At 37.4% G+C, this 22,562-nt stretch overlaps 2 protein-coding genes across 6 annotated transcripts in view; one reads left to right on the forward strand and one right to left on the reverse strand.

Moving 5' to 3' along the window:
* The window catches only part of FAM227B (family with sequence similarity 227 member B), a 600,742-nt gene that overhangs the window by 428,704 nt on the left and 149,476 nt on the right, over positions 1-22,562 (reverse strand). The window lies entirely within an intron of this gene.
* FGF7 (fibroblast growth factor 7) overlaps positions 3,445-22,562 on the forward strand; it is a 70,100-nt gene continuing 50,982 nt past the window's right edge. The window contains exons 1-2 of one of the 3 annotated variants that reach the window (XM_073653085.1): positions 3,445-3,761; positions 4,241-4,810. In XM_073653085.1, the coding sequence (XP_073509186.1) occupies positions 4,525-4,810 (286 nt within the window). In that variant the 5' untranslated portion in view covers positions 3,445-3,761; positions 4,241-4,524. Of the gene's footprint in view, positions 3,762-3,903; positions 4,032-4,240; positions 4,811-22,562 lie in introns of those variants that run through there. The other 2 variants (XM_073653084.1, XM_073653087.1) reach the window with 2 other exon arrangements.

The following is a 22,562-nucleotide window of genomic DNA, read 5'->3' on the forward strand; positions in this document are numbered from 1 at the left end:
TTTCTCCTGAGTAAGCCAATACCCCATATGTGGGGAAAATACAGTGTTTGGGCGCACGGCAGAGTTCAGAAGGGAAGGAGCACTGTGTGACTTTTTGAACGCAAAATTGGCTGGAATAGAGAGCGGACGCCATGTCGCGTTTGGAGAGCCCCTGATTTGCCTAAATAGTGGAAACCCCCCACAAGTTACCCCATTTTGGAAACTACACCCCTCAAGGATTTTATCAAGGGGTATAGTGAACATCTTGAACCCAGAGGTACGACACAGAATTTGATAACATTAGGTCATCATATTGAATAAGTTGTCATTAGTCTTGAGCGCAAATGAACGCCACTTGAGTTTGCATCAGGTACACAGGTATGCACCATGTATCACGGGTGCTCGAGTGACATGCTCAAGTCCCCGCTTGCATGTTTCATGGTTAATAGAAACCCAAAAATAGCCATGCGGGGATCGCTCGTGCATGGCAGGCAATCCCTGCGAGGTTTTTTTGGCCGCGAAGCATACGGGGCGGAGACTCGAGCATGTCACTTGAGCACCCGCGATACTCAGTGCATACCCGAGCACCCGATGCAAACTCAAGTAGCGAGCACTAGCGCTCAACACTAGTCGCCATATCGTCATTTTTTTTTTACTTTTGAAAAAAATCCCTAGCCCAACCCTAACCCTAACCCAACCCTAATCCTAGCCCAACCTTAACCCTAGCCATAACCCCAGCCATAACCCCAACCCTAACCCTAGCCCAACCCTAGCCGAACCCTAACCCAACTCACCCTAGCCCAACCCTAACCCTAACACAACTCTAACCCTAGAGTTTATTTTTTACGTCGTTCCTCGTGCGGTATAAGTGATTAGACGACTTTATTCTTCGGGTCGGTGCGATTACAGTTATACCAGAATCATATCGGGTTTTTATGACTGACAGCTGTCACACACTAAAAGATGCATTTGTTTGTAAAATCTAGTTTTTGCATCGCCATATTTTGAGAGCTATAATTTTTCCATATTTTGGCCGACAGTCATGTGACGGCTTGCTTTTTGCAGGATGACTTGACGTTTTTATTGGTACCATTTTCAGGCACTTGACGTTTTTTGATCGCTTTCTTTCTATTTATTTTTGGGAGGCAGAATAAACAAAAAACAGCAATTCCAGAATTGTTTTTTTGTTTTTTTTTATGCTGTTCCGCATGTGGTAAAATTGATAAGGCAGCATTATTCTTCGGGTCAGTACGTTTACAGCGGTACCACATTTATATCGTTTTTCTATGTTTTGGCGCTTTTACACAACAAAAGCTATTTTATAGAAAAAAAAATTATTTTTTGGCTGATGGAGCTGTATGGCGGCTTCTTTTTTTGCGGGACAAGATGACGTTTTCAGCGGTACCATTCTTATTTATATTCGTCTTTTTGATCGCGTGTTATTCCATTTTTTGTTTGGCGGTATGATGATAAAGCATTGTTTTTTGCTTCGTTTTTTTGGGGGGGTTTGTTCACTAAAGGGGTTAACTAGGCGATACCAAATCAGTGTATTTTTATTGTTTGTTTTTTTTCATAATAATATTTATTGATGCGTACATTATATTTTTCATTTTAGTGGATTCTTTTTTTTCTTTTTTTAATATTTTTACAAAAATTTTTTTCTTCATTTTTTAACACTTTTTGGACTTTTATTCTGTGTCCCACTATAGGACTTTCACTTTTTTTATTCTGATCGCCTGTATAGCACAGGAATGCAGCACTATCCCTGTGCTATACAGGCTGTCAGTGCTGCAGATGCAGAAGATATTTTGGTCATGCACTGCGCATGACCAAAATATTTTCCTGCTGTCTGGTGACCCGGATGTTGTCATGACGACATCGGGTCATCGTGGCAACATCCAGAAAGCCACAGCAGACAGCGCTGGAGGCTGGGAGAGGAGGTGAGTATTGCGATCACCTCCTCTTGCCCCCGCAATGCTGCGATCGACTTCTTTATTAAAGAGAGTCTATAACCAGGCTTTTGCTGCTTCATCTGAGAGCAGCATGATGTAGGGGCAGAGAGCTTGATTCCAGTGAAGTGTCAGTTACTGGACTGCATGCTGTCATTTTGATAAAATCACTGGTTTACTTGCCGCAGATCCAGCAGTTCTCTTTATATTGAGCTCTGTATAACCCCACCCACACCACTGATTGGCAGCTTTCTGCCCATGCACAGTATACTCATAAAAACTGACAGTGGTGGAGGTGGAGTGCTGATGAATATGGATGACTACCTGGCAGCAGTTTTACTAGTCCTCTAGTGATAATCTCCTGCTGATAAACGAGTGATTTTATCAAAACTACACTAAGCAGCCCAGTAAATTACACATCATTGGAATCAGGGTCTCTGTCTCTACATTATGCTGGTCTCAAATTAGGTGGCAAAAACTTGGTGACGGATTCCCTTTAATTGCCTCAGTGTACTTACCTCCCAGATAGGCACCACTCTGCTCGATCTCATTACATATACAATGTCATGTTACCACTGTAGTCCATGAATACCTGTGTTGCTGTGTATCTGTAAATTATTCAATAAGCATTTTATATTTAATTGAAACGTTGCGTTCTTGTACGATCTGCCTTGTATTTCACAAAAATAAAGTACGATGGAACAGACCTTTCCATGATCAGACTTTTCTATAACTTTACTTGCATTAAGAAATCATTTAAATTTCATGCAGGAAAGACATAATAGAATAAAAACAACTAATATTGCAAAAACTACATCAACCTGCATGGCCACACTAGCATAAGCAATAAAAGAAGATATTGTGCATAGTATGTTGTATATTTAAAAGCCTAGTCCTTATGTAATGTACAATCTCAGTTTATGTATATCATACAACAGCAAACAAGATCACAGGAAAAGCTGATACTGTGATTTGAACCAGGTTTACCCTGGGAATGTTCTTAATCTCTGAAACTCCTCCGTCTACTCTAATTATAATTCCACACTCCATACACAGTCTTTAAATATAGACAATGATACTTTATACTGTCTGTAACACATACAAAGTGCAGCCTCAAAGATCTCTCCACAGAAAAGTCTATTTATTTATAGAAGTTCTGGACGAAGGTGCTGCATTATTTTATTATCATCCCCTTTTTATATATATATATATATATATATATATATATATATATATATATATTTACTGTCTGAAATATTTCAGTGTGTATTTTAATTCATGTCACCTCTACAAAACTGTCTATAATGTGAAGTACGGTGGTATACAACGTGAGTCATGTTCTATGGCGTAGGAAAATATTCCCTCTCATAACAGGCTTCATTTCAGGTTATGAAATTAGCAGGTTTATTTTTTTTTTCATTCCTTAATGGCATTTATCTTGATATTTTCAAGGATTCGGCAAAGTATCTGCCCAGAATGCTCTTGCTGCTCAGTTCACACAGTTAAAAGCATAAAACATGCTCATAGCTCCCTCTCATGATGACTGAGATTCGCACAACTTTTTTTTCCCCCTCTTCTTTCAGCTGCTGAGTGGTTAGATTTAATTGCTTCAGTGAGGTCACCGAAAGGTATTTATCGAAAAGCATTGAACAACAACAGGCTTAACACAGACACACAGAGAAAACCCCTCTTGCGCGTTGATTTATGGAAACAATTAGGATTGTAGTACAGTTCTTTCTGGGTTGAGAAATCTTGTGGCTACATCCTCATGCTGCAGAGAGCAGGCAGCAGAAATGGAATCCACATATATCCAGCTGTTATCATGGAGAACAAGTAAGTTATCTCTGCTATTCAGGGAATAAGGAGTCTTCTAAACTTTCACAGCTTTTATTTTACTGCACTTTTTTACTACCTTTAGTGGGAAGACACAATGGTTTAGGTACTTTTAAGTGTAACCGAGTAGATAGCGAGCAGAGTATTCTTGACAGCTCAGCTCCCATGCTGCTGTCCATAAGGCATGTGGAAAGAGTTCCCAGATTCTCACTCTGCTGAGTAATACAGCAATTCTCTGCATGAACTAAATCGTGTTAGCACTAAAGCCCAGTAAGTTATGACGCATATGCGAACATTGCTTTTTTGTAACACTTTGCACGTTTTGTCTGTTTTTCCTCCCTTTATTGCCATATTTTTACACTCTAAAAAGGTTGTTTGTTTGTTTTTTAGAAGTTAACAATTATTGATGGAAATGCATTTTAACAGACTCCATTAGTAGGGTGGAAATAATTGCTATAAACTTTATCATGTCTTTACAGTTCTGTTACATTTGCATTCAACAGTATGTCCGAGTGGTCTTAAAAATGATTGCTGCCAAGGTCATCCCATTCTGAACTTCTGAAGATACTAGGGGGAGAGATCAGTTTTGTGAAGTCCACGGTTTATGGCAAAGACACAAGACAGCAATACAAGCCTGGAGTTATACTGAGTTGTTTCATCTAATAGTAAAGTGTACAACCAGGTCTCGGACCTAGAAACACAGAACAAACTGAGATTTAAGTTTCATTATGATGTTCATGAACACCCAGATCACTGCACTATAATGCGCAAATGGATACTAACTTGGATCCTGCCAACTTTGCTCTACATACCATACCTTTACACTATCTTTCTACTGGGCACACTCTCACTAGCCTGCAATGACATGACTACAGAGCAAACGGCTGCAAATGTGAACTGTTCCAGCCTTGAACGGCATACCAGAAGTTATGAATTTATGAAAGGGAGTGATGTAAGAATAAGGAAACTTTTTTGTCGAACGCAGTGGTATCTGTGGATTGATAAGCGTGGTAATGTGAAGGGTACACAAGACCCAAACAACAGCTACAGTGAGTACTCATCACTTACTCCCTTACTAGTTCTAATACTGTGAATTTGGGGCTGCTGTAAAGTTTAATGAAGTAATAAGATGATGCTAATGTGATGCTCATAATTTGCTCAAGTTCACACACATAACCCAAGATGAATCAGACTTGTGTTATATTCTTATAGACAGGCATTTGGCATTAATTTAGAGTTTAGGTCCAAACAAATGCAGAAAGATTCCAAACATTTTCGCTAGTCATTTTCTTAAAACTGTCCATAACTGGCGAATGCAAGTAAACATGATAAAAAAAGTGGTTGAAGTAATACCTAAATTAATTATACTGATGATTTAGACAATTATTCTAGAAAATTATTTTAATTTAAGGTATACTATGCATATGAAAACAGCCTATTTAATACTCCGAACAGCTTCCAAGATGTATTTATTGCCATGTGATAGTGTGTAGATCCAGCAGGTGACCTATTAAAAGGTCTTCAAGGTAATATAATGCTTTTCTATCCCATGTGAATAGAAAAAAAAACAACTAACTATGTCTAAGCATCAATAAAGAAAATCATTCTTCACAGTTGGCAAATCTGCGGGAAAATTCACATTTGTTGTGGATTGTGCTGTTAATTGAATTTGATCTTATGCAATAACCGGATGATATTCAGTATAAAAATGTGAAACTCCACTGCATGCTCCTATTTCTGTCTGGAATTCTTCAGGTACCTGTGGATGGCGTTTTGAAAAGCGCATCCCATTTACTGCATTGTAAACTGCCATGGAATCAACACTGTAAATGAGCAGAAATTCTTTCAAGTCTGATTGGCCCTATGAAATACTATACCACAAGAAGTACTAATTGCAGATAAAATGACAGCATTAAAAAAGGATGTTTTGCCTTCCTCTAGGTCATAACCTTGAACTTAACTTGGTGCCTCCTTTAATCTGTGAACATGTAACTATATATGTTCATATGTAACTATAAAACACTATGGTTCACACGGACCCCTTATGTAATGATATTTGGCAAATGTACATTAGTCTAAGTTGCTACCTGCTTTGAGTAGAAGGGCAGGTAAAGTAATTGTGTGTCTCTAACCATTGAATAACAATATTTGGTTTCTGCAACAAAGCCACGAGATGTGTATTTTCTCATCTGCAATAATATATATCTGTGGAAGACAACAAAACGACTATAACAGAATAAGCCAATTAAAGAACAGGGTGACACATATCTAATGTAACCTAGTAAAAAAAAAATCTAAGGGTATAATTTAGGATTATACAGTAAATAGGGCAATAAGTAGTGGAGTCACTAACTGGGCATTTAAAAGCAATATAACACATCAAATGGAAGTAGGCAGGAGGATACAGGGTGTGTACAATAATCTGTCATCTAAAAGAGAACAAGAGTTTGCTTCACTTCTAGAGACCTATGCATCTTAAAGTTAATTAGAGTAGAGGGAGCCTGCTGGAGGAATCATTGTATATATACTGCTAGAACGCCAAGTAAAACATGAAATTATCGCATGGAAAGAAACCTACCTAACCATAGCAAGTAATGAGCAGTACGTTTCTAGATGTTTCCAATGTGTTTGGCAATGACAGTGAATGGCTAATAGTGGCCATACATGTAATGATTTTTTTCAGACAATAGGACAATAAATGAGAATCTGCATATGTATGGACCATTACCAACAACCTATAACCTTAGGGGTGTCAAGTTCTGTTTAATGAAAGTTTAATGATTTCCAAACAATCAAACTGTAATATGCAAAAAAATCAGTAACCAGTACATGTAAGCTGGGTTTATATAAGTTGAAATAGATGTTGGCACGCAATCGGATGTCTCCATTTTACTTTGCATGGAAACTATTGTTTTCATAATGGTGACTAAGCGGTCCTGAAGGTTTCTATTTTGGGTGAGGGATATATATATGTCTGTGTGAATGTGTTCCAGTGAAATTTTGCTGATAAAAGTGGGCACTGAAGAATTAGGAGGAGCAGGGATCGGTTACGGCAGCATGAGTATGCTTGTTCTTGGGAGCTCTTCGTGGATACAGTAGGCTTGCCTTTGCAGCCACTTAAGCCCAAAGCTGCTATAACATTTAGCCTGTAGTTGCTCTCCATTAAAAACTTTTAACAGAGTATATAGTACTCTGTTAAAAGTTATACTACAGTATGAGCCCTTCATGTGCCCACCATTGTCCCATAGATTCATATTATTATAAAACCCTTAAATAAGAAGATTTTACATTTTTCCAAGCCACTTATGATTATGCACTAGGGAGTTCTTCAATTGGGAAAATTCATTAGGATTAGGGTGATGAATGCCTTAGGATGTCATAGAAGGAGGTTCCCTACACCAGACCTGCTGTTATCTGGAGTCTCTCCAGGCAGAATGGGAAACATAATCAAGGTAGATTCTATGTTGGCAAAACACATTGCTGCTACTGTGGTGCAAAGGTTACAGCAGAATTAATGCCACACAATCCACTGGAATTTACTTTTTTTGGCAGTCAAACCGGCAATATCCTTCCTCACTACTGATGGAGTATTTCTCCGACTCTTTACCCATGCAGAATTCTAGTATTAATTTATACTTTATGGTGTGCCACAAATGCATAATGTCATTCTAAAGGGAATGTACAATCAGAAAATGACCAACTGCTAAGTGTGTTAAATGGAGATGTTTTCCTTTTTTCATATCACATCTATATTAAAAGAAAAAGAAATCTTGAAATTTTCACACTAACCACTGGGGCTATTTCAGACTCACACTTTCTGTTCTTTCAGGAACAGTTCTCAGAAGTCTCATTATCATCACAGTCAGGATTACAATGACAGGTAACTCATCTATACACAAGTGATAACAGGGGACCCACAATTCACAATTGGTGATGACACAACTCCCCCTGCTCCCCCTCCCTTCATAGTGACATTTGTACATGCTCATTAGATGCTTCAATGCAAATCAAAGCCTGAATCAGTCTATGCTGCTAATGTACATGTGAATTTCCTGAAAGAATAGGAGGTATGAGTCTAGAATAGCCCTAGTTGCCAAAGTAAAAATTATAAAAAAATTTCTTTATTGAGTTTCTGATACACAAAAAAACAAAAAATACCACGTTTTTAATAAACCGTAGGTGATTTTCTGATGACGCATTCCCTTTTATACATTTAGACACCTATACAAGACAGTTTACAAATCTTAGGTCTTTTTTGAGTGTCAGTGTTGGGTCAGTATTTTGCATTAGTATTTGCATTCAAATTCAGGAGTGGAACTTCCAGATAGAAAGGCTGACACCTGTTTTGTGTTTTGGCTTACAAATACTTATGAAATATTGACTAAAAATACTGATGTCTGATAATGCCTTATAGGAGTGCTGAGGTTGCTGGTCAGCTTGGAAAGAAACTTCTCTAGATCAAAATGCAAAAATTTAGATTGGCTATTCCTTAATACCATGAATAACATTTTCTTAAAATACAGGTTTCTTGCAAATTGATGGATAGCTCCTATTTAATTATCACTTTACACAAAATTAGTTACTTAAACATTTATTTTGTGTATTCTGTTCATATACAGATACATTCAGACATACAGTACATGCATAAGCCTATGTTGAGAAAATGGTAGAGCTACAAATAGTCAGTTCTTACATTCCATTTAGTAAAAATGCATTATACCATATGGCACATATTAGACTGCATGCACCATAGTTACAACATTCATTTACTGTGTAATGAGTATGGTGATTCCCTTTTGGATGAATCAATTGTAAAAATCGTACCAGAAAAGCCTTAAAGATTTCTACGGTAAATGTAAAATTCTTTATATATCTGGTGTACTAAAAATAATGTTTGTTTTTACATGAAAATTATCATGATGTCCTATTAGGTGAACCTGACATCAAAGAGAGGGATTAGCAACTTGAGAGTCCTCTATGAGCTTGGAGGAGCGCTTGAGCCAACCTTGTATTTGATAGATAGCCGTGCAATCCTACATTTTTCTTACAGCAGTCTGGCTGGTCAGTTTCACTTGTCACCATTAGCAGTTTTTCAGGGGTGACAGAAAGGGGACCTGGACTGATCAGTCGATCACCTCGGTAGTTGCATTTTTTAAAAGGGCCTGTCTTATCTGTAAAATAAATATCCTTAAAATGTAATGTTTATGCAGTATTATGTATATTTAACCACACTACAGTTTTGGCTTTTGTGTTGGTCTTGAGTCAGCTTGATGGGTTTTATTTAGAGACTAATGTTATATCGGTTGGGTGTCATGTTCTCATACTTAGTGGGTTTATTTATTACCAATGAAGACGATTAACTTTATTGATGTGTTTTGCTATATCTGAAGGCAACAAGCCTTAGGCAATGACATCCTTTAAACTTTGAAAATGCATAATTGGTAACCTAATTAGAAGCTTGAGACAGAATCTCCTTGTAATTAATTTCTAATTGTACCATTTTACAATGCCTGCAGGTAATGCAGGGTGACAAGAGGAACTTTATATTTTAACAACACGCCGGCTCAAATATCTGTACAGTGGGAAAATGGTCACCTTTTTCTCTTAAATATGGTACTTTAGCATCAAAAGAGGAACAGAAATCATTACCATTTTTCTTTTTAAAACATACTAGTTTATAAAGACGAAATAAACTTTTGTGCTCATTATTCCTCTTTATAGTGGCCTCAAATATTCTATTAAAAAAAAGAACATATTCTTTATGTAGGCATTTTTATTTCTAATTGCAACAGAGAGCTAGAACAATTAGGGCCAGTAGTACGCTTTAGAAAAATAACAAAAGCTTTTGTAAAGGATATGATGCTCACAATATACAGTAAATGGCAATCCAGAAACTGCTTCACACAATCCAGAGAATTGTATATGTATTTCTGCAGACTGCCTTAACTTCTTAATTTACTATAAAATACTTTAATTCATCTATTAGAAGTTAATAGTAAGGCTATGTGTACATGGCATCCTTAAGACGTCGGTGAAACCGCCAAGTTATCCAGGGAGAAAATGTCTCAGGAAAATGCCAGTGGGCATTTTCCTGAAGTGTCTTCACCGGCAACTTTTCAGTTGTTTTCGTGGTGGCTCTGCTACCGGCATCATTGCTCTATACTTTCAAGCATATAGAGCGGGTGGCTTCCAAACGAAGACTCCCAAAGAATGAGCATGTTACTTCTTTTATATACTTAAAGGTTTCTGAACCATGAGGTGGTTTAAAGAAGTGACACCAGATGGATCATGAGAACAGCAGTGTCAATTTGACAATGTTCATTGTTTGCAGCACTTTTCCAGCATTTTTTCAGGCACATTGCAGGTGGGATCCACTGGAAAAAGATGTCGTGTGCACATACATTAATTTCCACAAAGCATTAGTGGGGCTAAATCCCATTCATCTCTTTACCAAACGTTTTGTTATTTTAGATTACAACAGTATCTGCTGTTCAATGTCAGCCACTCCCGTGCAGACAATATGGAGGGGGTAGCATAATGACCCATCTGTAAAATTACAAGTAGTTCTGGGTCACACTCTGGCCAATCACGTTTCTAAGAGCAAATCCATGTTGTTTCCTCCATATTGTTTAAGTAGACATATGACCCTAAACACTACTGGAGAACATATTATCATTTCTATAGCCAATGTTCCCATTTTCTCATCTTAATATTTCATCTCCCAATTTAATTTTTTTTGTCCCCCTTCCATACTATTTACTTTCTCTAATAATTCCATAATTTTACCACATGGATCAGCACCTTCTACCCTGGATTTTCTTTTTTTGTGGGTTGAAATAAGCCCTTTCTAAACAAAAGCATCAAAAAAACTGAACCACAAAGCTTCCATCATCTTCCATCATCAGAGGAATATAAAGTGAATAGTGATACATGATTAACTGAAGGTATATGAAAAATTTTATTGTTTTGTTTTATACATTTTTGATTGCAGATAGCATATATACACTATTGTTTCAGTCATCTTTTATGTATACTGACTGTTTTTAATGCAAACATGTATTCCTAGAATCGATAAGCCGCCTGAATAGTATAGCTAATAATAGTAGTTGACTTTTTTTTTTACTTCACAGGTATAAATAGCACATCATTTCAGCTAAAGCATTGATAGGAAGTTGAAACATTTACCTACATATAAATACTCCCATTTTGCCAATTAAAGAAGCACTGCCATCAATGTTTTTATCTACTTACAATTGCTCATTTTGCCTTTCTACCCAGTAAATTCTTCTCTTTTCTCTGCTCTATGTAGAAACAGGAAGTCTCTTTTCCCTGCATTTATTATTCCCCTCTTGAACTCCTGACCAGCTGCTCTACTCCTCCCCCTGCCATAGACTTTTGCAGTGACTCATGACTTATACATGGAAAATTGACCACCTGTTTCTACATAGAGCTTAGAAGGATTAAGCTAGTCAGTTTTTAATCACATGATGTCACAGACCTAATGGAAAACAGAATGACTAACTGGGTAGAAAGGCAAAATGAGCAATTGTAAGTGCACAGTGCTATATAATATGATGATTGCAATTTATTAAGATGATAAAAACTTTGATAGGAGTGTTTCTTTAACTAAATTAAATAAGTTAGCCATAAGCCTTTAGGCTGTCATGTAAAAACAGACTTGGAAAAATTGACTCGTGCAAGTTCAAAAATCAAGCAGCAAATTAGCAGAGATACTTCTTGATCAAAAATCACTTTTAGTTAATTAGGAGATTTTATTTTCTGACAGAATGACATAAGTAATTCTACAAAGTAATACCATTTAGTTAAATCTATATATTTAATTTGAGAAATGATGAAACTAATCACCATATATATTGTTGTCAAAAACAACGTCATTCTATAATGTTACCCAAATATAGATGGACATTTTCTTTCTCATAATATCACATCCTGCCACTGACTTCATCTCATTAAAGTTTAATGTTAGACCATCTTATGGCGTGTGTAATCTGACTCTGAATAAATAACAAACATAATGACCAGGAAAAAAAAAGTGGCTAAGCAAATAGCCACTGAAAAATAAACTAAACGTACAAACGATTTAATGAATGAGTAAAGTCTGCAATCAGCAGTCTGAAAAAGCTTCATTCACATATGTAGAAATAATGATTTTGTGGCAGAAATGAGTCAAACCATTTAATAGCTGTGAATAACCACATGTCATCTGGAATTTCATCACGCAGAAAGCAAAGCAGTTAAAGCATTTTGTTTTGGGATCAAATTAATTGAAGAAACATAAACTGTCAGTGACTGGACTACAGTAATGACTTAAGAAATTGGAACTTCACATTTGTGTCGTATTTTTAGGCACAAGGACATCAAAGTTTTTAAACAATTGAATTACCATATAATAGATTTAAATCAACAATCAATAATAACCTATAGATCAGATAAAACTGTCCACAGTGCAAACATGTCTTTCGAACAAGGCAGGCTGAAAAATTTATCGTGAACAAGCGTTTTTTAGGAAGGATTGTTTCTCGATAATCTTGCAATGTAAACAGGCTGCCAATCACCAAGTGGATGAGCGAAACACTTGTTGGTTGAAATGATCTTTTGTGCTGCACAAAAGATTACTGTTCTCGGCAGCACATCATCCTGTGTAAACAGGATTCGCGCTGCCAAAATCAATGGCAGCCAATGTACACAAAACAAACTACTAGATATTTCAATGAGCATCATTAAGCTCAACCTGTCTGTCTGAACTATTAAAGGACCGCCAATAGGTAAATATTTACAGACTGGCGGTCATTTAATGCCACATTTCAACTAATGTAAACTCAGCTTAAAGTTTCAGTTATCTTGCAAGCACAAACGTTAATTATAAAGTTGCCCAATTAGATTTTGGGTATGTTATACATGTAAAAAAGTACTGCACTAATATTATTAAAACAGTACACCACAGATTTTAATATATATATATATACAGTTATATGAAAAAGTTTGGGCACCCCTATTAATCTTAAGCTTATTGTTTTATAAAAATTGGTGTTTTTGCAACAGCTATTTCAGTTTGATATATGTAATAACTGTTGGACACAGTAATGTTTCTGCCTTGAAATGAGGTTTATTGTACTAACAGAAAATGTGCAGTCTGCATTCAAACAAAATTTGACAGGTGCATAAGTATGGGCACCCTTATCATTTTCTTGTTTTAAATACTCCTACCTACTTTTTAATGACTTACTAAAGCACTTTTTTTGGTTTTGTAACCTCATTGAGCTTTGAACTTCATAGCCAGGTGTATGCAATCATGAGAAAAGCTACTTAAAGTGGCCACTTGCAAGTTGTTCTCCTGTTTGAATCTCCTCTGAAGAGTGGCATCATGGGCTCCTCAAAACAACTGTCAAATGATCTGAAAACAAAGATTATTCAACATAGTTGTTCAGGGGAAGGATACAAAAAGCTGTCTCAGAGATTTAACCTGTCAGTTTCCACTGTGAGGAACATAGTAAGGAAATGGAAGAACAGAGGGACAGTTCTTGTTAAGGACAGAAGTGGCAGGCCAAGAAAAACATCAGAAAGGCAGAGAAGAAGAATGGTGAGATCAGTCAAGGACAATCCTCAGACCACCTCCAGAGAGCTGCAGCATTAACTTGCTGCAGATGGTGTCACTGTGCATCGGTCAACTATGCAACGCACTTTGCACAAGGAGAAGCTGTATGGGAGAGTGATGCGAAAGAAGCCGTTTCTGCAAGCACGCCACAAACAGAGTCGGCTGAGGTATGCAAAAGCACATTTGGAGAAGCCAATTTCCTTTTGGAAGAAGGTCCTGTGGACTGATGAAACCAAGATTGAGTTGTTTGGTCATACAAAAAGGCGTTATGCATGGCGGCAAAAAAACACAGCATTCCAAGAAAAACACTTGCTACCCACAGTAAAATTTGGTGGAGGTTCCATCATGCTTTGGGGCTGTGTGGCCAATGCCGGCACCGGGAATCTTGTTAAAGTTGAGGGACGCATGGATTCCACTCAGTATCAGCAGATTCTTGACAATAATGTTCAAGAATCAGTGACAAACTTGAAGTTACACAGGGGATGGATCTTTCAGCAAGACAATGATCCAAAACACCGCTCCAAATCTACTCAGGCATTCATGCAGAGGAACAATTATAATGTTCTGGAATGGCCATCCCAGTCACCAGACCTGAATATCATTGAACATCTGTGGGATCATTTGAAGAGGGCTGTCCATGCTCGGCGACCATCAAACTTAACTGAACTGGAATTGTTTTGTAAAGAGGAATGGTCAAAAATACCTTCATCCAGGATCCAGGAAATCATTAAAAGCTACAGGAAGCGACTAGAGGCTGTTATTTTTGCAAAAGGAGGATCTACTAAATATTAATGTCACTTTTCTGGTGAGGTGCCCATACTTATGCACCTGTCAAATTTTGTTTGAATGCAGATTGCACATTTTCTGTTAGTACAATAAACCTCATTTCAATGCAGAAACATTACTGTGTCCAACAGTTATTACATATATCAAACTGAAATAGCTGTTGCAAAAACACCAATTTTTATAAAACATTAAGCTTAAGATTAATAGGGGTGCCCAAACTTTTTCATATAACTGTATATATATATATATATATATATATATATATATATATATAAATATATATACACATACACATACACAGTACAGACCAAAAGTTTGGACACTCCTCATTTAAAGATTTTTCTGTATTTTCATGACTATGAAAATTGTACATTCACACTGAAGGCATCAAAACTATGTGGAATTATATACTTAACAAAAGAGTGTGAAAAAATGAAACAACTGATAATATGTCTTATATTCTAGGTTCTTCAAAGTAGCCACCTTTTGCTTTGATGACTGCTTTGCACACTCTTGGCATTCTCTTGATTAGCTTCAAGAGGTAGTCACCGGAAATGGTCTTCCAACAATCTTGAAGGAGTTCCCAGAGATGCTTAGCACTTGTTGGCCCTTTTGCCTTCACTCTGCGGTCCAGCTCACCCCAAACCATCTCGATTGGGTTCAGGTCTGGTGACTGTGGAGGCCAGGTCATCTGGCGTAGCACCCCATCACTCTCTTTCTTGGTCAAATAGCCCTTACACAGCCTGGAGGTGTGTTTGGAGTCATTGTCCTGTTGAAAAATAAATGATGGTCAAACTAAACGCAAACCAGATGGTACAGCATGCCGCTGCAAGATGCTGTGGTAGCCATGCTGGTTCAGTATGCCTTCAATTTTGAATAAATTCCCAACAGTGTCACCAGCAAAGCACCCCCACAGCATCACACCTCCTCCTCCATGCTTCACGGGGGGAACCAGGCATGTAGAGTCCATCCGTTCACCTTTTCTGCGTCGTACAAAGACACGGTGGTTGGAACCAAAGATCTCAAATTTGGACTCATCAGACCAAAGCACAGATTTACACTGATCTAATGTCCATTCCTTGTGTTCTTTAGCCCAAACAAGTCTCTTCTGCTTGTTGCCTGTCCTTAGCAGTGGTTTCCTAGCAGCTATTTTACCATGAAGACCTGCTGCACAAAGTCTCCTCTTAACAGTTGTTGAAGAGATGTGTCTGCTGCTAGAACTCTGTGTGGCATTGACCTGGTCTCTAATCTGAGCTGCTGTTAACATGCGATTTCTGAGGCTGGTGACTTGGATAAACTTATCCTCAGAAGCAGAGGTGACTCTTGGTCTTCCTTTCCTGGGGCGGTCCTCATTTGAGCGAGTTTCTTTGTAGCGCTTGATGGTTTTTGCAACTGCACTTGGGGACACTTTCAAAGTTTGTCCAATTTTTCGAACTGACTGACCTTCATTTCTTAAATTAATGATGGCCACTCGTTTTTCTTTACTTAGCTGCTTTTTTCTTGCCATAATACAAATTCTAACAGTCTATTCAGTAGGACTATCAGCTGTGTATCCACTTGACTTCTGCACAACACAACTGATGGTCCCAACCCCATTTATAAGGCAAGAAATCCCACTTATTAAACCTGACAGGGCACACCTGTGAAGTGAAAACCATTTCCGGTGACTACCTCTTGAAGCTCATCAAGAGAATGACAAGAGTGTGCAAAGCAGTCATCAAAGCAAAAGGTGGCTACTTTGAAGAACTTAGAACATAAGACATATTTTCAGTTGTTTCACACTTTTTTGTTAAGTATATAATTCCACATGTGTTAATTCATAGTTTTGATGCCTTCAGTGTGAATGTACAATTTTCAAAGTCATGAAAATACAGAAAAATCTTTAAATGAGAAGGTGTGTCAAAACTTTTGGTCTGTACTGTATATATATATATATATATATATATATATATATAACAGCCCTACAACAAGGCAAGCCATGTTATACAATGCCCTGAGTAGTATATGTTTCTGGCAGCTTCACAGTGCTAGAAATGTCATATGGGAAAAAATGACCTGGTGGGATGTATTAAATCTATTTTAAAATTACATATTAAAGGGAATCTGTCAGTAAGAACAACCCTCCTAAGCCGTCTATATGGGCATGTAGGCCGTAGGAAACTAAATAAAATGATACCTTGATATATGCAATCCCATGTTTTATTCCAGAGACATCCATGTGTTTCTTATATGTAAATTAGCTGTTCAGGGCTATGACAGACACTGATCTGCATGAGAATCTGCCTCCAGAGATTATTTAAAGTGAAAGGGGGCATTACCAGTGCGAGAAAAGTAATGACTGACACTTTGCTCTCATAATCACACACTGCTCTGCAGTGAGATGAGAACTAACACAGAACAGCAGAGCCAACACTGTAATGAGGCAAAACTCACTTCTGGTGTACTAATACATTTGTACTACAGGTGTCCTTAGAAAGTGCTTTAGCTAGTGTAAGGGGAGGAGCAATACAGCAGAGCTGACATCACTGCAGATGTGTTTGTAAAGAAACAAAGTTCGACTCTGCTGTACTGTGTTGGTAATAATCAAGCACAGCTCTGCAGCAGAGCTGCCAGCACCATGAGAGGACAGCTGCTGCAAATGTTTGTAATTAGACAAAGTTCACTTCTGCTATACTGTGTTTGTTCTGATGTACTGGGTTAGCTCTTTTGTAATGAGTTAGCTCGGCTGCACTTTGTTTGTTCTGATCTCACTGCAAAACTGTGTGTGATTATGAGAGCAAAGTGTCATTCATTACATGTCTCACAATGTTAATGACCCCTTTCATTTAAAATAAGCCATGGAGGCAGATTCTCATTCAGATCAGTGTCCGGCCCATAGATCTCAACAACTCATTTACAAATAAGAAAAACTTTGATTTCTCTGGAATAAAACATCAGATCTAAGACATCAAGGTATCATTTTATTCAACTTTCTATGACCTGCGTGCCCATACACACGGCTTAGGAGGGTGGCTACTACTGACAGATTTCGTCTTTAAAATTACTAGTGTTTGGTCTTTTTCTCTTTCCACCTTTGAACTAATCCTTCAATACATGAATGCTATTCTGGCGGACAGCACTGCTTTTAAGCCTTAAACGTTGGGCTTCATATCACAATAAATCATACTTAAATGAACAGAGAAAGCTGGTGGGTAAACTGCTCAAGTAGATCACTTGAATATGCCGCCTTAAGCAGTAAATCATATGGACAGGTTCGCTCTCCTAGTAGACCAAAAAGCCTCCAAAATATTGTCATTTGGCTAATAGGAGCATTTACATCATACTATTAGGGTAGGGCTATATTCACTAGGGTAGCGCCACATCCTTGACTGTGCACTGCTGTGAGAAGAAGGGCATGACAACAGAAGTGCTCCTCTCAAGAATACAGCAAAATCTGAACTATGAGTCCACTGTATTGTTAGATTACTCCTATTAACCAAACAGTACAATATTTGTTGTATTATCTGTGCTAATGGGAGAGTAGACTTGTTAAGGTTGTATGCTGTTACATTACTACTAAAGATCCACTGTCATAGTGCATGTGACTTTTATAGGGGAATAAGATTGCAAACTAAACTGAGCACAGGGACCAATGTAAGTGATGACAAAATAGTACAACACTGAAATATCAGTGTTCACTATGGTGCATTGATTTGTATAAAAAAAAAATCAATAAAGGTGAACTTAAAATGTGCTAAAATTGCAATGAAAAAATAAAAAACCTCAAGAGATTCTATTTCAAAATATTCTTTCAGCATAAGATGTTCAGTACACAGACTATTTAGATTTTCTGAATTAAAGCAATGGATCTTCTGAAAAAGCAGGCAAAAGTTCTGTGAAACATCAGCTAAAATACACAATAATCTCTCAATAATGTCCATGTTTGGCTCAGTAAAATGTGCACATGAACTGCAAAAATGTTGAGAACTGCAATCAGATACAAGAGGAACTTTAACAGATTAGGCAGTGAAAGAAAAAAAATCATCTTAACTAATACATTCCCCCAGCCCCCAAGAGCAGACAACCAGGGGTGTCTGGCAGACACCATTGACATTAGATTGTTTAGAGGGGGTCTCATTTAAAAGCAATGGTTAGCTTCTAAGTAAAAGAAGCCATAATCTTACAGGTTTATATCTGATGCCACACAAAGCTAATAGTTTACACTCTGTTATTAGGAGGATTTCCAGACAGACATATATCATTTGTACAGTACTTGCGCTGTTGAATGGTGGGAATTCCTGTCTATGTTTTTAATGTCTTTGTTTTGTTGTGTTTGTAAGGGAGGGATATGGCAAGTCTTGGATATTTACATTACATATAGCTGCAGGCAGAGAAGCTTTTGTAAATGGTAGTGCTCTATAGGATCAAAAGAACAAGTAAAATTGTACCCATTAATCAGAGCATCAGGTCAATTGATTTGAATATATTACATCTTTTTTTGAATGATGTCTTATCCCTCTGGTATCTGCGAAACACTTTGAAATTCACATACCTATAGTGGAACACCTGTAAAATTAGAAAAATTACCAGGAGGTGTTACCTGTACATTTCTCACATGACACTATGCCCATCATGTACATGCAATATGTGCTGGACATTGTTTCCTTGCTAAAACTGCAAAGCTAGGCATTCTATATCCTGTACAAGTTCCCTTAGAGTTTTTATTTGAAAAAAGAAAAAAAAAAAGTTTGATTTATACATAGTGTTTAGTTGTATCCTTTATGGTTCTCATGGTCTTTTTTGAGAGGTAGAGTGTGCTAAGACATTGTGAACAGATATTAGTTGATTGCGTAAGTTAAAACTTTAAGATGTGTACATATACTTATCCTTTTTCAGCATTTGGCTATTTTTCAGAACAACACAATATGCTTAATGGGTTATTCTCATCTGTAGAAGTAACCTGCTGCTCGGTAGGGGTTCAATTGGTGTGATCCCCATAGAAACTGAGAACGAATTTATGCAGAGAATTGGCCTAAATAGATCGGTGGCTAGACATGTGCACCACAGCGCCATTTATTCTCCACTGAATGCTGGAGGTAACCAAGTAGTCAATCAAGTACAGCGATCGGCTCTTTCCAACAGTCCCATAGAAAATGAATGGAGCAAGTGTCCATTCAGGCCCCTATTTTCATGATCAGTGAATGCTACCATTAATTTACATGTTGGTAGAATACCCATAATGTGCCCTAGTGGCGCAAAATTTTTTAATAATTTTGAGTCCAGACGTCAAAATCCTTTACTCAATTAATACTGTAGATGTCTTAGGGAACTCTGCGAGTGTTCTACCAACCTAACGTAAAGTAATGCTGGCACTCAGTGAACTGTTTTTAATTTTATAAATCACATAACTTCATATAATTTGTCATTGGTCTATACATGTTTAACTAGTAGAAATAAAGATTGTAACTTTATGTAAGGATTCTTAGTGGAGGGCTGTAGTCCTAGCAGAGACTGTGTTTCTTAGGCTTTATGTACTGTATTAAGATATATGGAGAAGTCAATAAACCAATTTTTTGTTGATTCCATTGTGGATTACCTGCAGGTCCACAGAAAAATCCACCTCTCCTAATTTAAAAAAAAAAAAAAAAAAAAAAAGTTTAACATTAAAAGCAAAAAAAACAACCCATAAGGATATTCACTTTCCTGGTCTTTATGATTACAGGCCTTTCCATCCAATGTTACTGCAAAAGCCAATCATATGCTATAGCAGTGACATGGGACGAAAAGTGTATCAGCATAGAAACCTTCCTAGGAGGGTAGAAATTCAGCAGCGGACATTAGTATTCTTTGTTTTTAAAGAAAAAAAAAATAAAATGAAATCCGTAGGGGATTCAGCACCAAGATTCAATCGATTTGGTTTGAACATACCCATAGATAAATGTCTTTTTCACAGATTGCAGATTGGCCAGTATATTGTGGCAGTATTTTCAAAAAACACACAAACAAGAAAAGAGACCTCTTCTCTGCAAATGGTGCAATACTCAGACTATTTCAATATGCACACCAACAAACAGATAGTGTTATATCAGATTAAAATAGTATATTTATTATATATACAGTGCTACAATAAAAAATTGTATAAAAATAAATACATAGGCTAAGTTCACATGCAGCATTTTGTTGCATTCTTTTCTGCAGCCAAAACCTCTCCTGGTAGTAAAATTACTGTGTTCTAAGTGCCCTTTCTGTGACCTTTTCATGGTGTTTTTTAAATGTTTTTTTAAACTCTTTTTGCAGCTTTTTTGGATATGGACTCCATGTGTGCTTTGTCTGCAGTAGATATTTAATAAAGTTAGTTTTATTCACAAAAAAAGCTTAAAATGCATTTTTGCAGTGTTTATCCCTTTCTTATTGCCTTCAATGGATGAAAAACGCAGCAAAAACACTGAACAAATTGATATGCTGCAGATTTAAAAACGCTGAACTTTTCAAATTGGGTCAGAAAAAGAAACAAGCATGTGAATAACATTTCAGAAATCTCTTTTTCTTTTTGAGGGTACTGTAAAAAACAGTCTTAAATTTGCATAAAAAAGCTCTTCAAAAACGCTGCATGTGAACATAGGCTGAAAGGGTTGGAACAATTCACAGCATTCTGTCTGTGAAAACTTCCACTACTATATGTGTTCATTTTTTATTCAATTTATTGTGATGGTATATCTAATAAAATTACTACTTTAAATGGATATGGTGTACTAAATCTCTTTTTCAGTGAAGAATCATTAATTTGAAGCCAAAACGGGGAGTGTGTTTTAAACATATAGGAATATGATGGAAAGATTTGCTATTGCTCTCAAAATATTGATGCAAGAAACTGACCAGCTGCTTGCAACAATTTGCACTCGATCAAATAATGCTAATAGAAGAAGTATTTATTATTATAGTATAATCAGATTATTTAAGAGCATAATATCTGAAAAGAAAACTTTTCAATAAACATCTTCCATAAACAATTTTAGGGGAGCATTCTATTTGAAGTCATGTTTGTGTAGTTAGACTACAAAATCATTCAATTATAAGTAATTATCACTTTCTACAGTTTCACAGATCTATGTTGAATGCAGTTAATTAGAAAATAGTTGCTTTCAGATGAACTTGCTTCACTCTTGTCTTTGAACATAACTTAAAGCATTTCAATTCCCATTTCAGAACAATGACAGCACTATCAGTTTTCATTTCTGACTCTACTGGAATAACTGCAGAGACTCACAGTAATCTTGGATTATTCTTACAGTATGTCAATTTAAAAAAAGGCAGTTGTGACAATGATGGTAAAAAATATAATATGATAAACTAAATTAGGTCTTTAAATATGAACACTATAACCTGCAAGCAAATAGGAAAAACAGTAGCGGAACTCACCAAAATGTTTTGCCTTTATTGTCTACAGGCTATAACTTAAGGCCCCGTCACACTAAGGCTGAGTTCACACGATGCGTTTTTAATGCGTTTCCGCGGCGTTTTTGCAGCTGCGGAAACGCATTAAAAACGCATGGTAGAAGGGCAGCAATGTTCCCGAATTGAAATCCGCATGTGCTGTGCCCATGATGCGGATTTTTCCGCAGCGTAAACGCTGCGCTCAAAATTCCGCAGCATGTCAATTAATTTTGCGTAAACGCGCCATTGACTTGCATTAGAACGCGCCAATTCCACAAGACTGCATTTATACTTGCGTTATTGGCGCGTTCTAATGTGCGGATGGTACCCGGGTGTGGAGGAGAGGAGAGTCTCATCCACACCCAGGTACCATTAAAAAAGCTGTAAAACAAGAATAAAATAAAAAATAAATATATACTTACCTTCTGTCGGCCCGCGCAGCGCTCCTGCTTGGTTCACGGCACTTTGTAGTGAGTTGTAGGACCTGCGCTGACGTCAGAGTCATGTGACGGGTCACGTGACGCTGACGTCGGCAGGTCTTTCAATTCAAAGTTGCCAGCAGCCGGGAGAACGGATTGAGCAGGACAGCGCGGGCCATCGGAGGTAAGTATATACACTCTCTCGGGTCACACTATATAAATCCATGCCATTTGCATGGATTTATATAGTGTGACCTAGTTGTCAAGCACTTTCCAGGTGATGCTAAAAATCGCCTGGAAAGCGCTTGTCAATCTGCATGCGGAAACGCATGTGGATCCGCATGTATTCTGCAGGAAAAACGCATGCACAATCTGCATGCGTTTTTTCTGCCAGGGAGATGCAGAAATGATGCAGAAATTTTCTGCTTCATTTCTGCATCGTGTGCACATACCCTTAGCGACGCTGCAACGATCCCGACAACGATACAACCTGTCAGGGATCGTTGCTGCGTCGCTATATGGTCGCTGGTGAGATGTCAAACAGGCAGGCTCACCAACGATCAGGGG

The sequence above is a fragment of the Phyllobates terribilis genome, unplaced genomic scaffold (genome assembly GCF_046119375.1).
Source record: "Phyllobates terribilis strain yellow unplaced genomic scaffold, ASM4611937v1 Scaffold_11__3_contigs__length_659146591, whole genome shotgun sequence".
Taxonomy (NCBI): domain Eukaryota; kingdom Metazoa; phylum Chordata; class Amphibia; order Anura; family Dendrobatidae; genus Phyllobates; species Phyllobates terribilis.